The sequence below is a fragment of the Vanacampus margaritifer genome, chromosome 20, assembly GCF_051991255.1.
Source record: "Vanacampus margaritifer isolate UIUO_Vmar chromosome 20, RoL_Vmar_1.0, whole genome shotgun sequence".
Classification (NCBI taxonomy): domain Eukaryota; kingdom Metazoa; phylum Chordata; class Actinopteri; order Syngnathiformes; family Syngnathidae; genus Vanacampus; species Vanacampus margaritifer.
Genome location: NC_135451.1, coordinates 10,812,854 through 10,830,997, shown reverse-complemented (window position 1 = coordinate 10,830,997; position 18,144 = coordinate 10,812,854). Strand labels below are relative to the sequence as shown.

The window sequence follows — 18,144 nt, the reverse complement described above, 5'->3', positions numbered from 1 at the left end:
CATCCTTGCAATACAGTTTGGAAACAAGGTTCGATTCCCCCAAAATTCAATTTGCTCTCATCAAGTCGGATATAGAACCAGTAGTCTTTAGATTTTCAGCATGGAACCTGGCAGATGCTAAATGGTCTTTTTTTCTCTCTCCGTGCTTGGGTTTTAGGAGAGGCTTCCTTTGTGGGCGACACATAAGCATGCCATTCCTCCAAGATTACTGCAATTCCATCCTTTTCAGTTGTTTTCTCCTTTTGCTATGTTTTTCTGTCTTCTGTAGCTGTCACTTTTTTTGTGTGCAAGGAAATGATTGTCTCTCTCAGGTCTTCCATGCGGGTGCCATTTTTGAGAGCATGAAATGGGAAGGGGATTTTTTTTTTTTTTCCTCTCTCCCTCTCCATAACACTTCTGCAGTCAGTTGCCAGCTGGCTGCTTGTTTGATGAATGATTAGATTCGCCTGTTGTTGAATACTGAAATGATACTAAAGGTTTGTGACAAATCTGTTATGGTGTACGCATTTTTGCTGTGCAATACAGTAAGTTTGGGGTGTGCTTGTCCAATTCAGAGCAGTGTGGGACAAAACAAACTTGAGGTTTCCTACTGATCAAAACACGGTGGTATAGAAAATGGATGGTTGGATATTTTTAGTCGAGACAGTCCTCCAAATACAACCACATGGGTCGTTTTGAAAAGGTGCCAAATTACGACCAAGTGTTACATGTTTTAGTTTAGCGTCCTCTATTGGCCATGTTAAATAGTGCAAAAATACCAAAGCGAGACTCGAACCCGGTCCGTCTGGTCGGAAGACGAGTTCGGGTATCTGACTGAGCAAAAAATTTACATTAAGATCATTACTGGACTGTTAGCTCAGTAAGTTAGACGTTAGTCTCCCAACCAGTTGATCCAGGTTCGAGTTTCAGTTTTGTATTTTTTATTTAACATGGCCAAGAGAGGTAGGTCCCTAAACTACAATATGGGACACTTGGTCGTATTTTGTTGCATAATAAAACGACCAATATGGCCGTTATTGTTGGAGGATTTGTGGTTCTAGTCCCAAGCAGTACTTGCTGCAGATCTGTTGGCATCCTGGCCTTTGGGTAATAAATTACATTTCCTCAGCAGTTGCGAAATGTTTTTCCGTAGTGGACCAACTGGTGAATGCCGATTGACCAAATTCTCCAAATCAAAGCGGCAGCCCCCCCCCCCCCCCCCAGAGAGGAACCAGTGCAACTAGGTCGAGCCAGCTTAACTGTAGAGGAACAACGGTGACACAAGGCTGTATTTACAGTAGACATTTTTATTTATATTTTCTTTTATGGCTCCTCGCCTAGAAAGGATTTAGTACGGGGCTAAGACTCTGGTAAGCCGTACAAGTTTATCCTTGACTGGCAGAAGCCATTGACAAATGATGGGACCCGTTCCTTAAAAATAGATTTTGGTGGACTTTGGAGCCAGTGAGAGCTTCATTTACTGAGTGGGGACTAATACAGATGCTCGGTGATTAAGCATCTGATGGAAGAGGAGAAATATACCTAATAGGCCACTTGTAGGAAAGCTAAAAATGGATCTGGGTCATGAATAAGTTCATTAAAATATTTTACCTCTTTTTCCTTCAAATTATCATCAGACCAGTGTTCTAAATAAAAAAAAAAGAATCTCTCTGTTGAGAGTTTGGGGATTTTTGCTCTGAGTCAGGATACAAAACGAGATACTGACTTTATTATTAGTCATTGCCGCAGGAAGGCTGAGAGACTTGAGCTACTGTTCTGGTCTGTATCAAGTTTACAGTATATGTAATCTTTGACCACCAGTAAAGGTTTTGGTGACTTGAGATGGGACGGTAGATAATAACTTCCTCTCCTAAATAACCATCAAGCCACCTTTGAAATGTCTTGAAATGTCCGTTTTTTGGGCTTCGACACTCAAATGTTAAGTGACGTTGACAAATTGACTAAAATGCTTCGTTTTATTCCACTGGCCAAGCTGGCCTCAGCCCACCCTTTGATGAGATGATGCCAAAGGATGGGGGGGGGGGGGGGGGCTGGTCTGGACTGCTGTCATTGAAAGGGATTACAGCTGTGCATTGTCACAAGCCGGTTCATAGGTTTGTTAGCCAGTTTACATAATTAACCGGATTCCCATATGTTTCACATTTTCCTAGGTCAAGGCACATCCAGCATTTGGAATATTGATGAAGAGTGAGTTTATACCTTTTGGAGGATGTTAGTCGTACGTCACAGTTTGCAGAAATGACCATTTTGTACCATGGCGAATTTAATTGAGCTGTACTGCTTCTTGGAAAGTGGCTATATACTCTCCCTCTTTATCATTAGAACAGAAAAATAATCTAGGGGCAGTGAATGATTACCCCCACCCCCCCACAACCATTTAACTTTAAACATCCAAGTACTTCTAAATTGTCCAATATCTGCCAATTACTACTGTGATTGAAATTATAATTGGATGCTAAGAAGCGCTGGCTTAATGGTTTTTGGACTTACACTTATTTTTGTCCCCTCGTCATCAGGATGAGGCTCCGGTGTGATCTCCATCTGTGAACAAAGAAGGAAAGATTATTAGGATTGTGAAAGCAGACAACCCATATAGCCATTAATGGCTACATCGCTTATTATAATTCCATCCATGATAGCATTTAGCATTAGCTAGTAGCACAACCAGGTTGGCCAGCCATTACATTTGTTATATATGTTCCTGGTGAGAATTTATTATATGTTTGATTTTCAGTCTTGGGTTTTTCATTTTGAAAATCCTGGTCACCTTATCTTACACTCACACACTGTATAGAAACGAAAATGGCCTTTAAGGATTCTGCATGACATCCGTAGAGAGAAATATGCCTCAACAACATCAGTGTCTGCAGTAAAAGTATTATTACCGAATAAAGCTTATGACAATAGTAAAAACTAGAAAAGTAATAAAACACATCAAGTTACACCACAAGAAAAAACAAACTTTTTTTTGCAGCGTGCTAGGATAATTAGATTTGGACTACATACTTTAGCACTACTTTGTTACACTGGATGCCCATTGTAAGTGTACCATGCCGAGTAACAAAAAAACTCAAGAGAAGGTCATGTGATGAAGTGGAACATGCTTGGGCGGTGAAGGAAGACGCGAGGGGCGTTCCTAATGCCTTCCATGACTGGAATGAAAAGAGAAGGGCAGGAGAAGGATAAGATGGCTACTGATGAGCATTCGCTGCAGAGAACACTCCTTCAACTGCTGTAATTAGCATCGAGAAACCGGTGCCGCTCCCCGGAGGACGCTCTATAGACAGGTGATTAATGAGCAGAATTACTGCTGGATCCAGCTTTCTCTGTCCGCATGTAGCGTGACTCTTACATCTTGATTTCACAGATGGACCTGACATACTCTATTGTATTGAAGAGATGTCTTTAATGGGGAAGCATAATTCATTGCCCTCTGCCGTGGCATTAGACCGTTTCATGTCATTAATTTCAGCCTCCCCCCCTTTACAAACTTCACAGCAGTTTTATGGGCTTGCTGTGCAGTCTATATTTGTCACCTGAGAAGGATAAAGTTAGAGTGTTTGACTGGAGAACTGTTGCACCTGCTGAGATGTGAAGCAGCATACGTTTTATGAGTTATCGGTTATAAAAAAATATATATGATTGATAGTCAAAATAAAACAACAAAAGCCAGCATGAAGAAAAGTTACCAAAACTTCTCTGTAACTTTCCGTTTTATTCGCTTATCTTGTACCCACCAACTCTCGTTCCACTTTTCGAATCCAGGCAGATTATCGGCGCCGATATTGGGCATTTAGACGAATGTCGGTATCTGCCTTTTTAAAAAAAAATAATAATCTGGCGGCTGATATAAGTTAAAGCCATTTTGAAGCAACCCCCTTCGCTCCCAACTGTTTTACTGGATTTTGACTGGTTTTTGCAAGGCCCACAGAATATTTTGTTCTATCGCTATAAAAAACATGGAACCTACCAAAAGAAAAATGTGTCTCTTTTTTCATCAGGAAAAAACTTTTAGATTTTAACCCCATTATTGACTGAAACACGTTCTATTCTAAAAAAATAAAATAAAAAATAAATACAAAGTCTTATAAAGGGGGGAAAAAATAGATTTGTATCTGTTTCCGTTTTGCAGCAATTAGCATTAGAATATAGCTAAGTTTCATCATTATTCACAAATCTGTTTAAAACACTGGAGAAAAGAGCCTTTTTACAACATGGCCCTGGTTGATCTCTTATACACTGCTGCCGCCTGCAGGCCGCTTTCATAATAACTACCATTGCTTTAAGCGTTCTCTTCAGTTCAGAGGCTGCATCAAAGACTTCTGTGTGCTCTAACATAACATATGCTTTTGGGACCATGGCGATATTTAAAATAGAACGTTTTTATACGTTTTTGGGGGCAAATGAGTTAATCTCAGGGAGCTATTTATTTTCAGTTAAATTTATAAAATATGCTACTGACCCTGGGAACCTTCTGGACCTTTTGGTTTTGTTGGACATGAAAACAAAGAAATGTGAAAGTGTAAGATTTCAGGTAATTTGAAATTTTAGAAAAAAAATATTTACTGTTGAAAACTATAGAGAGCTACGGTATTTACTTGTTGAAGTTTCCATTTAATTTTTAAAGTTGTACTGGGAGATCCCTGAACGTTTTGTTAGAAATTAAAAAGGATGTCAATTGTCTGAGATAAAAAAAACAAAAAAAACTTCATTTTAAAAAGTCGGAAAGATTGTTCAATAAACATGCTTTAAGACATTCCAACAGTCAAGATTGGCATTTGTATCTTAATTATTTTTTTTACACTAATATCCCCCCTTTTTATTCAAAATGAATATCGGCTTCAAATATCTTATCAACCTCCTTGACTACTAATAATCGGCATCAGTGCCAGCCGTGAAAAAAACACATCGGTCTATCTCTACTTTTAAGGCATTCGAAAGTTGGGATTCGAAATAATCATGCCCTATTTTAGTTTCTTCACGACTGCAAGTCAAAGCATTGAGGTACACCGAAGTACCAGGGTCATACGAATCATCAGTAATCATTATCAATCATACTCAAAAGATATTTTAGGCTGGAACTTGGTGAATGGGGTCTATTTTTGCTCTCAGGCTGGTAGAATGTGTACCCTAAGATAGCAACAGTGAAATTTCAGTGACTCAGGGATGATTAAAGAGTCATTACGTTTCTCGCTATATTATCGCACGGGTGCTTTCTTACTGTAGTCAAAGGCAGCGGTGCTTAAAAGTATCTCAAATTCAATCTTCCGTCTCCTCATTGCAAAGCCCGTCCACTGTGACACTCGGCCATTCTTCGTGAAAATGTCTCATTGAGTACTCTTAAAATATGCGCTACAATTACGGGGCATAAAAAGCTTCATTGACACCCTGAAACTCAATTATCACATAAAGAAAAACTGTCATGACTTCAACCGGAATAGAAATGAGACCATCCTCCATTTCTGTGATTGTTTGACAAATGTTACCTGACAGTGAAAGTCCAGGATGATTGGCATCCGTGACTAGTTAAGAGTGGGATTAAAGATATTAAATGACACCACACACTTGACTCGAGCGCTAGCAAACCAGCTAGCATAGCATCTTGAGACAAGTCTGACGCCGGATCCGTGTTAGCTCAACCATACCTGTCCATAGTAGTGAATTAATGTGCATAAAATGAATACCAAGAGGGGATTTTCATGTTAGAATCTAATCAGTCTTGCTTCCGATAATGCACGTCAGCTAATGGAAGGCACTTTGATGTGAGCCTTGACCTGCCTTGAATGAACGCAGGAATAAAGCAGGGATTGTTCTTCCTCTCGGGAACTGAACGCCAAGGCTTTCCCTTCTCTCAGGGTTAACTAATAGAGAGACTAGAGAGGAGGGAAGACAGCTGGCTGGAGGATCACTAGCACGCTGTGTTCCCAAAACTCCCACCTCACTTTACACGCCGGTGTAGAACAGGGGACTTCTTTTGCTCCTCTTAGGACATATATTTAAAAATGTTGTCCTTTTCTGGAACTTTATGGTTTGAATTTGACTGTTTTTGCTTTTATGACTATTTGTGTTTTACTTGAGTCCCTGTAAAGTACATAAATGTTCGAACTAGGGTGACCAACCAACCCGGTTTGAGCCGTGTGTCGTCTTATTTTTTTTTTTGTCTCACTTTTACGCATGCCCCGTCTCGTTAAAAAAAAACAAAAAAAAAATAATCCAGTTAGCACGGCATTTATTTTAATCTCTGAAAAACCCGCAAAATATCGAGGTACAACCCAATATGAATTTGTAATGTATGAATTTTGGACCCAAATACAAATCCGCGAATCCGTGATAAGTGAACCGCGAAGTAACGAGGGACCACTTTATTTTCTATATAATAGATAAATTAGGGCTGGGAATCTTTTGACTGTCTCACGATTCAATTCCATTTTGATTTTTGAGAATCCATTTTCAATTTCAAATGATTTGATTGACAATTTCTGCTTCAATTTATAGATTTATAGAAAGAATCGTCATGATCTACTCCAGCCTGACTCGCTAATGCTAATTAGCGCACTACTCGCGGCACTTTTATCATTCAAAAGAACTACTATTTATATACAAAACTTCAGGAAAGTATACAGAGAAGCATCTCACAATTACTCACCGGCATATGCTCTTCCTACGCTAGAAAAAAACTACTTTTATTGGAATAACTTGATCGTGACTTTTTCCTTCTACTCTCCAATGTGGCTACAACCTAATGCGTGGAACCACACTGCCCCCAAGTGGCCAAATCGCGTACAACATTAATAGACATTTAAAGTCGATTCTAAATCGTACTAAATGAGAATCGTTTTTTTGGGCACACCCCTAACATAAACTATGACTTTTGTTTTTGGTGCTTCATGGTACATTGTACAATCTAAAAATGAAAGAAAAATATTCAACAATTAACTACATGAAGTTGAAAAAAAAAAATATGACACTGAACTGCGAATTGTCAAACTTTACAAAAGCATTCCACATTCCAGGGATGTTTTTGCTTTTCAAAGCAAATCACTTGAGTTTCAAAAAGCGCTGTTATTCCCCATGGGTTTGAGGGGATGGCATACTTAATCCAAGTGTGTCACTGTGCGCTTGCTGCGTTTAGGGTTGTACTTAAATTGAATGGAAAAAGCACAAAGAGCAGTATTAATCACAATAAAAGAACATTACCATGCATTAGCACAAAGAAATGTATTTGGAAAGACTTTTGCGGGAGAGGATTTGTTGGAATCTTCCATCTAAAATAAACGCAGCACATACACCGAGATGGGGAATATTAAGTTTAATGTTATAGAGAACATTCATCAAAGTCGTAGTGACCTGTAGAGAGATGCCTAATTACGGTGCTCACTGACTCCTGCTTGAAGATGTTTTGGGGTCTAAGCTTAGTTGTTAACCCTAATTACAGCCCACAGTTGACAGGAGTTCCTTTCACATGCAAACACTAATCCTCCTTCACAGCCCATTGGTTTATGACTAGGGATATGTTAATTACATGTAAAGCCTTCAATTGTACATTCTAATACATGAAAGTGCACCATTACTTTATTCAGTGGGGAGGAAATGTTCCCCTGACATGGAAAACATTACAGGAAGTTAAATCCAAATGAAGTCTGCCAATTAACTCGATGATGGCGCTCAAAACGTTTCTAGGATGACGACACGACTAATTAATCTTCTTTCAAGTCATGATTTGCCAAACCTTTTTAAAAAATTTAGCAACATATCCCACCTGTTGGTTTACAAAAATGGTTTTGACCCCTAAGTTAGCTTAGCGCTAGCTAGCTAGTATGACTCGAGTTGCCACCCGTCCCGCACTTTGGATTACCGTAATTCTGGCACCGTTCTCAAAAATTCCAACGGTGTCTGAAAGCTAAGAGCTTGCTCTTTAGAGAAAAAGTACTGTTATTACGGTAATTTCAGTCCTGCCTCTCATATCACGATTCATAGGTCACGATTTGATTCGATACCAATAAATCCCGTTACGAATCTATAAATTGATTATTGCGATTTTTTTTTTAAACTCAAATTTAGAAAATACTAATCAGTAAACTTGTACATTTACACCGTAAGATTTGTATGAAAATGTGTTTATCTGAGAATTCAGGTTGCATTCTGTTTCATGTTTGAACAGCACTGAAATAAAATATTAAGGCTTAATGTTCCATTGTTATAACATTCTTCCATGCTTATTGTATAAATCCTAACCCTAAATAAGACGTTTTGTTGAATATTCCCATAAAAAATTGATGTTTAAAAATAGATTCGGCCGCATATTGAATCGATTCGAGAATTGCTCGCTATAATATCGCGATATATTGCCGAATCAAATTTTTCTAACACCCCTACTAGACGTCACAGTATTGTTTGCAACTTCAACGTCTTTCCAATAAACAGTTTATATAAACAGGACGGACACATGTTTGAAATAAAGACTTCATTTTTAGTTGCTTGATTTGAAGTATTATAAGGAACAAGTGAATTTGAGCTTAATTGTGTATTTGAACTACAGTATCATGGCTTAAAGTATCACTAGATAAAAAAATAAATTCTTTGCAAGCAACTGCACTATATCACGGGATAAAATTAGATTATCTGCGCAAGCAATTTATTCAGAATTGCTCTATCATTGTCTTATTATCTTTCCATAATTCTATCCGTTGAAATCATCTTTGCTAGTCTGTAAATAGTGGCCTCTTGCCAGAGGAGTTTCTGTTCGCTCGTTCTCGTACAGGCCTGCTACGAGCATCGCGGAGGCTGCATTTACACTTTAGTCCAGAGGTGGCAGTCGTGTGTAAAAAAATAAAATAAAATTTCGGTTCTTAAGGCATCTTAAGGTAATTTTGACACCCTTTATACGTATATATGCCCGAGCTTGGTCCAGTGTCCCTTTTTTTTCCCACAAATCCAAGGTGGCAACCCTAAGTATGACAGACACGACAAGGATGTACGACACGGAAAACTTGAACAAAAGTGAAAAAAAACAAAAACAAAACACTGTCCAGTTCAAAGAAAGTTACTTTAAACTAAAAACCTTTTCGTAGGCTAACTCGGCTACGTTGGACAACATATGGTGTAAAGTGAACTCCATTTAACATTATAATGACGTTGGACTTTGTGTTTTTCAGCAAAAGTACAATTAGTAACCCATTCAAATTGATTCGGGGATTGGTAGTTAAATGGTAAACAAACACGTGAACACAGATTCGTGCTTCTATGCCTTTAAAAAAAACACACACACATTTAAGTGTGTGATGAATAATACTAGCCTACTATTTGTCATTTCATCCTTCTACTTTTTTTTTTTTTTGACATGCAATGATTAAATTGAATTTGTATAACCAATAAATAAATTCATTCACCCAGTGTCCTTCTATTAATTCACTTATTAAAAAGCAATTTCATTTAGCGCTTTTCAGAGATGTGCAGATGACTCATCGGTTACAACTCATTTTTCCGGCCATACTTTCCAACTGTGTGACCTTGTATATATGCAAGATTCATCAGTCCATTAAGAACCCAATAAATTCTCCTTAAAATAATTACATTCATTAAACCACACTAAGATTCTAGTTTGTATTTACTGTAACTGAGCTGCCTTTAACTTAATGAGTTCATTACCTTCCTGCCAATTGAAATGGCTATATTCACACATTAACTAAACGCAACCACGCAGTATCAGATGGGCCGCTCAATAAACTGCCCTGATTTGAGATAAAGACGAAACACTCTTTTTTTTTTTTTTTTTTTTTTAAACTACACAGCCACCCAAGTCAAAATATCCAGCGGGTTCGAGTCTGCAGCCAGCCAAGAGAAATAAAACAAAAATGGTTGCATTCTTTACATACACTTGAATATTTATGGAAAAATAAAGAGTAATAAAGGGTTCACTGTGTTGAGAGTCTTTTGCCCAGATTTAGTTATGACTGTTTTGATTTAGTTATAACTGTTTAGATTTAGTCATTCACTCATTCCTCAGAAGAGTTTGGTGAGTGTATTGAATGAGGTCTGGGGTGGGGGCCTCGTCTGTTTCTACATCAATGGGCCAGTGTCTGGGGTTGAAGTCAATGTGTATTGGATGATATGCTGTAAAAGTGTAAAAAGTCTTATCTACTTCCGGCTGTCGTCATGTGTATTGAACTCAGGGCTCGGGGCTGTTTCAAGATAGTATAAGAATGCTGTGAGTCCGCTGTAACTACACACTTGCGAGAGGAACTGCAGCCATTTGTCTGTAAACTTGCTTGTGCCCAGAATATTCTGTAAAATAAATCCTTCGAAGGACCTGTTCACCGATCTCCAGTCTGTATTCAGGAAAATCAACAATCTCTCTACCCGAACAATAACGAACGCGCGGAAGACAAAGATAGTCTTCTAACAACTGCCAACCTCGGAAAAAAATGAATCACACATTTTTGGTGTTTGCGCATACCTGGATTAGGCACGGTGGGTGTGTCATTGCGTATAAAAGGACTTTAACATTAAAATATATTTTTTTAAAATATCCCTAAGTGTGGCGCCTCTCAAATCTGCATGCATGTTCGGTTAATAGAATATCAAAATTGTTGACACAGTATGTGTGAATGAATGTAAGTGTGATTTATTGACAAATGCCTGTAAATCATGATTTATATCACATATTTTTCTAAACTGTTAGTTTAACCAATCCACACCTAACTTTAAAAATACAGCTCCTCTGTTTTATTGTATTTTTTTTTACAGGCCACTTCTGTTGGCAGCTTTATTATTGCACAAGCCAAAAGCCAATACAGCTTTTGATTATTTATGTCTTCGGTAGGCAAGGATAGAACATCAGTAAATATGTCCAAGTTTGAAGGAGAGGATAAGGGAGAAGACGGGTATTCATGGGATCTGCAGCGTTTTTTAAAAGGAAGTCATTGTAACTCATCATTTAAAGCTGGCGGTGACTGCAAATGATTCAGTCAGCGGAAGATATCAGTTGCAATATTAATCTTTCTTCAGTTTGGGTGAGAGGGGAAACTGAAGGGACTTGGTTTTTACCACACGTATTTTATTTGGCGTAACATCATTAGATTCTACTGCCTAGTAATCTTGGCACGTTGTAAAGGCCTTGCTAGTTGAGGAGCTAGCTTAATCGATCAGCTAAATATTCATAGACAGAGTCCGTGTGCGCAGTGAAGTTGTCTATTTATATTGTGAAACTGCAACAAGAAACATAAAATACAATCACTATATGTGCTACATACGCATGAAATATCATACAAACCAACCAAATTGGCCTATGCTAACAATTAGCAATCGCAATTAGCGGTTAGCATTTTAGCGTAACGTCACCTACTATTCAGCTCACATATACGTACATATTGCAAACACTTGTAAATAATGTATGGGTTGGTCTCAGGCAAAAAATCCAAGTATTTAGCACATCATTTCCAACGTCATACTAATATATTTATCAAATATGTCACACAGAACAACAACAACAAAACATGAACTAATATCCAAGGATGGACAGTGACAAGTTTAGGAGAGGGTAAACCTTGAACGGATGAAAAGCCCTAATAGATTTTCCGCTATAATCTTCGTCCTGATTGGCTAATCCATTTCTAGGGAGACACAAAGGTGAAACGGCAAGACGGGAAATGAGGTGGGAGAGAGACATAAGCATTCTCAGAAGAATACTAATTGAAATGAAAAACACTGAGAGAAATTTCAATTCCAATACTTACTCCATGCAATTGGAATGTCTAATAAGGACAAAGAGGTGACATCTGAAGATAATGCTAAATTGTGAGATTTGGTGTGATTGTTGAAAAGCTCTCTACATGTCGGAAGCTTTAATTTAAAACAAGTCAAATATAATTAATTTATATCAAGGTAGACAATTTAAATTGGACATGTTTATCATTTTTCAGTTCATTTTGTGTATCATTATCTCATAAATTATAATCCATCAGCATTATCAGCATCCGATAATTTCAAAAGAAAAAAGAATGTGTAAAGTGAATTCAAGGCCCGATGATGATGTCGGTGATGCAAATATCAAAAGAGGCTTTTTCAAAGCGCCACACGAGGCTGTAGTCATCTTACTGTAATCTATTATGCAAGGCTGTTCAAGAGAACCCCGAGGGCAGGTAAAATAAGGCGCAGTAGCTTAAAAACAAGTCTTTGAAATCCTAAAGGAAACCGCAGAAGACGGTGATATTCATTTCAATTAGAAGCAGTGGCGGCTGGTTAATAGAGGGCGCGAGGGTGCCGCCCACCATTCAGTCGTGTCACCTTGAATATGACCAAAATGAAAATTTTTATTAATTTTTTTTATATATGTGCTCTGTATTATTGAATTCACTAAAGACAACACCTTTTGACAGGAGACCCTAGCAGCAGATTAGCAGAACCTCAATGTGAAAGCGATGACATATACAACACTCCATTGATTGAGAAGGTTAATGCTCTTTTTTTTTTTTGCTTTGCTCGCCTTTCCCCCCCCAAATGTCAGGATATGACTCAGCATGGATTAAGACAGGTATGACTCATTTATATAAAAGTAGTCATAACTGAAAAAAAAAAAAACTGGTAAAAAAAACGAGTTACTCACAGTGAGCCAATCACAAGAAGGAGTCATGCCTTTTTGTCTATGATATGAAAAACCTTCCCATAGTGCATCGGCCACATACAATCCTACAGTGATGTGATTGACACTGTGTAACTGATTCAAATACTGTAATAATAATAATAATAATAATATTGACACCTCCTTGGAGAAAACTCCCCAAACAAACTTGGACTTGGAGCCAATCACAAGAAGGCGTCATGCCATATTGCCTATGACAAAATAATTTTGGGACGCAAGTTTTCCAAAGTTTATAAACTCATTGACTACAGCATGATGCACCGTCATGTTCGATGGACGACGGACCTGACCCGAATTTTTTGGGGGGTGACGGGTGGGTGTGTCGATGCCAGGGGCCAGCAGTTGCTCTCACCCCCTGCATGCTTTAAAACTACTCAGTGTCATTACAGAATAAAACACTTTAAAAAAAAATCATCTTATGTTCACAGGTTTATATTTGACTTGACTATTTCCTAAAAAAAAAATTGGGGGAAGGTGGTAAAAGCAAAGTGACCATCTTGACCTGGAAAGGTGCAGTAAAAAAATAAAGTAAAAAATCCATCCATTCATGCATGAGTGCATATTGTAGGAAGCTGGATGTTATCCCCGCTGACACTGTGCAAGAAACAGGGTAAACTCTGGCTAGACCTGCAGTCACGACAGACTGACACATTAATATTCATACCTGCAGGCAACTGAGAGACTCCAATTAACCCGAACTGATGTTTTTGGTCTGATGGAGGTTGGCGGCTACACAGAAAACTTATCCTGACATTAAAAAAAAGTACAAACAGTGGAAGATTTTGCTATAATCTGACGAGTCTAGGTTTAAATTGCTTTTAAAAACACAATACTGAAAAACATAACACAAATACAAAGTAACTCCTGTTGTAGCTTGATTGATCATTTATTTCCTGAGGTAGGCTGAGAATCGGGTATTCAAAGTGATTCTTTTGGGAGAATAAAACCTAACAACTCTTATTACAGCTTTGTGAAGACGATATTATGTGACTCCCGTAGCAAATATTTCTTCTTTTAAATGTGTCAACGAAAGAACATGGATCTACAACTCCTTATTAACTCTTTGACTGCCAAAAACGTTAAATAACGTTTAGTAAAATCCTATGGAGGAGTGCCAAAGACGTTAAAAGACGTTTTTTTTTCAAAACAGAGGTGAAACTAACCATTTTCTATTGTTGATTACTGAAAAACGGAATAAGGTAGAAACAAACTTTTTTTTCTGATGAAAGATGAGAGTACAATCTTTCATTTGGTCGTATGTGTGTTTCCATAGTCCAAACACATAATTTTCTGTGGACCTTGAAAGATCAGTCAAAAATGCTTAAATCGGCTGGCACCCACGGCATCCCTTTTCTCAAAACGTCTGGCAGTCAAAGAGTTAAAAACAGCACGGCAAAGGGAAGTTCAATTAAATTAAGCAATCATACCCACAGCTATGTTGGCTAAAACGCTGGCAACAAAGGTGAGCAAACCCTTTTGTGAAAATTTAATTAGGGTTTAGGTCTTGGGGTCTTTACTCTGAGATTTTGTAGCTAAACAGTGGCTATCTTGGGAGATGTTTGTGACTAAAAATATTAAAGTGTTCATCACACATTAGGAATTATTTAAATCAGTTGAACCTGTTTTGAGATGTTGGGCTTTGAACTTTTTCCTGCCTGCCTCAAATACTCAATTTGGGTCTTTTTCTTACATTTCCATTGTGAATCCACAACAGCAGGAGGTTACAGCTGTGGAGGTCACAAGAAGCGTAATGGAATATCCTTGTTTTAAAAATATGTTTTTTAAAGGGAATATCTGATCTGTCTTATTGCAGTGGTATGTCAGATTTTTCTTTGTGGCCAATTGCTTGGTGTGTTTTTTTCTGCTTGGACCTCCGTGTCACACAAAATTGGGATCAAGCCGGAGAAAATTCAAAACGTTTTTTTCCAGGGCCATGGTGCATAAAAATGTATATTTAAAAAAAAATTACCCAGTCTTTGATTCCGCAGATGTTATGAAAGAAAGTGATGAAATAAAAGGAAAGAAAATGTTCATCTTTTGATGAGAAAAGGATGACCGTGGCTGAATATACCACGGGACATTTTCTCATGACCTCTAAATATTTCAGACGTCTCGCTTTGAAAATCTTCGTGACGAACGAAAAGCACGAGCGACTAATAAAATAACACATCAGTTTGTGGCATATTGAATCGAGACGGAGATGGTCTGCGTGAGCGTGATGTGTTGGGGCGGTCCCAATTGATCTAACAATGACGGCCCGCTTATGACACGCGTGTCCATATCGCTGTACGATCACTGTTATGACTGCTCTAGTGCAACAACACATTACGTTGAATATCCTTGGACTGCTATCCAGCCAGCGGGCCCAAAAGCAATTAACGGCAGAATCAATACCCCGAGTCAAAACACTGTGACAGCTCTATTATCCCTGGATGTAGGGGGGCCGGGTGGGGACCCATTTTTTTGGTGCTTTTTTGTGTAGCACAGTTACCGGGAAGACTTTAACTTGGGAACTAACTGATTCTTTTGACTGTAATTGATTGTTGAGAATGGGATTATTATTATTATTATTTTTTTTAAATTGGAACAATTTGCAGTGATGCTGGTAACACGTTAACTGCCATTGACGGCTATAGACGTCAAAAATTCATTTTAATTATTTCTATTCGTTTAACATTTTTCCCACTTTTGTAAAAAAAAAAAAAAAAGAGTATGAAAACCTAGAAAAAAATATTGTACATTTAGAACAGATATAACATTTTTGATTAATCGTGAGTTAACTAGTGAAGTCATGCGATTGATTACGATGAAAAATATCGAATATAGTAGTCAGTCTGTTGCATGAATATTTTTGCACATGCAACAAAACTGGAAAATAGGATCCCTATAGTGAGTTTTGCGACCGCTAAAGATGAAAATATTAACATTGGTTGTATGTACAAAGTGTTATCTAGCTTCAAAACAAAATGTCCAATTTGAAGAAATATTTGGTGTATGGTACATTTGAAGCATTTTAAAAAAAGAAGTCATCAGTAAGGTAACCAAGTGACTTTTTTTGGGTAACCGTGGCAACACTGACCATTTGCATGTCAATCAGCATCCAAGAACAGATTGTGGCAGCAGACCAAAAATACCGCCGCAGCATCACAGGCATTACCTCCGTTTGATTTCCACCTGAGAGATTTTCCAGCTCTCCGATCCCTTCTTCAATACTCCTGCTAATTCCTTCCTTTCCTCCCTCTCCCTTTTCTGTCAGCATCAGTCTTTTTGCTGGCGAAACCCGGCCTGTCATCACATCAGCACTGACAGCACTTTTATCTAATCGCACTCTTTAATGTGCTCCGGCTCATCTCATCCTCCGAGGAACCAAAGGTAGAAATCCTTCTTGTCTGCATTTGTTCATTTTGACACATAATCTTGTGCGTCATTGACCAAGTGAAACCGCACAGGGCTTTAAATGAACAGAAGGAAATCATTCTAAATGATGTCTGGCTCATTTTTTGTGTGAATGTATTTCTTTTCTGATGTGGTCAATAAACCAAAACCTCAGCTCTCTTGGAAGAAAATCATCGAAATTGTAATATTTTTAACAAGTCTACTACCCATAAATTCATTAGCATACATTGATTAATTGAAAAGAAATTCTGCTATAATATTTTATATATTTATTTTCCAGTACTGTGTCCGTGATTTCCTACACGTTGACACCGAAGTGTGTCACTGTTTTGTTACTGATATGGCATAGCAATCATTTCACAAGTGTGGAGGACAAATTGTTCAGCCGTTATCATCCACTCGCATTTAATAACGGCTCCTGTCTTTTTTTTTCCTTCTTTTTTTTTTTTTCTCTCGAGAGCTCAGTATTGTTAATTCGGCAATTTTACCGATTTGACATGTCATCATCATTGCTTTCTCTTTTTTTTTTTTTTTTTTTATTATTATTTTTTTTAAATTTTATTTTATATATCTATCTATTTTTTTTTTTTTAATAACGGCTCCTGTCTATTGTGGCCAAACTGCCCATCCGTCGTTCAGGTAAAACACAATGACAATAAAGCTCAAGTAGTCTGATAAATAAATGCCAAATGTCAACACACAAAACTGTAATATATTATTGTCAACAAGCTTATTGCATAAAAAAACAGAAAGGAAGTAAAAATGATTTTAACCGTTCTCTCATTTCGGCCACCCAAATGTAAATACGTTTTAATTTCTTACCCACTTAAACCTTGAATCACAAAAACGATCAACACATTTATTTACACTACATAACTCCCAGAATATAGTTTTCTCCACCATCTTCCATAAATATATGCAAAGTAAAAACTAAAGAGTAGCTTAGTTTCTTAGCTAGCAAGGTAACTTACATTAGGAAACAACAGGCTATCAGTCTTAGCATTACATCATCACAATAATGATCAACGCATACAGTAAGACTTATAATTCCCATAATATAGTTTTCTTCCATAAATATAAGCAAAGCAGAAATTAAAGGGTGTGTGTGTGTTTTTTTTGTATAAAAATAGCTAGCAAGCAAGCTAACTTACATTATGAAACAATATCAGTGTTAGTATTACAACATCACAACTATGATCAACGCATAGAGTAAGAATAAATACTTTCCAAAAAATATGGTTTCCCTAAGCATGTTCCATTTATATTCTTAGCATTGAGGACAAATTTGAACAGAAACTAAAGGGTGTACTTCTTGTTTACAAAGCTAGCTAGCAAGCAAGCTAACTGTGTGCGCCGACAGAGATTGAAAGTTATAGATATATAGTTATCGTTGTTACTCTTGTTACTTTTTTTTCCCTATTTCTTCTGCTCTATCACCCCGGAAGATGAATCTGCGTGTGACATTTATCATTCCGCGCAACAAAATAAAGCCAGCAAATCCAAAGTTGAAGCATCCTCTCATGACTAATTTGTTTTATTCGTTTTGATGCCGTCAACTGGGGGAGGATTAGATACACTATAATTAATTATAGAGAATTGCAAGTGCGAGCCGCCATCTCATGGGTTATTATGACAAGCCGTGTACGATTCAGTTAGACGTTTATTGTAAGAAAGTTTCAATACAGCATGAGTTTGTATTTTAAATTTAAATCTTATTCCTGAGGGACCCTGATTAGTATTTGTTGTCCAAAACCTGTTTAATGATCAGATCCAATTTAACTACTGAATAATGCCTGGCAGGTTTTTAAGTGTATTTAGTTTTCATTAGGGCCAAAAGTTTCCCTTATTTAACTTGAATCTGTGGCTATAAAAACCAAACGTTCAATGGAGAGTTGTTACCATTCATAATTTTCTGTGTTGGCAGCGTTACAGGTTATTAACATGTTAAATGCAAAAACGTGCTGATGATAACCGCCGGTAAATTGAATACAGCTGCGGACAATTGGATTCAGCTTTTTACTTCAATTAAATAACGTCTTGTTATCATTTTCAACTGATCCCCAAAAAAAAGGTTAAAAGATAATTTTCCGCACTAAAAATACAATTCA

General features: G+C 37.5%; 1 protein-coding gene across 1 annotated transcript in view; it reads right to left on the bottom strand.

Annotated features, from left to right (window-relative positions):
* Positions 1 to 18,144, bottom strand: part of vstm2a (V-set and transmembrane domain containing 2A) — a 51,853-nt gene that overhangs the window by 16,848 nt on the left and 16,861 nt on the right. The window contains exon 3 of the mRNA XM_077554671.1: positions 2,491 to 2,541. Within this exon, the coding sequence (XP_077410797.1) occupies positions 2,491 to 2,541 (51 nt within the window). The remainder of the gene's footprint in view (positions 1 to 2,490; positions 2,542 to 18,144) is intronic.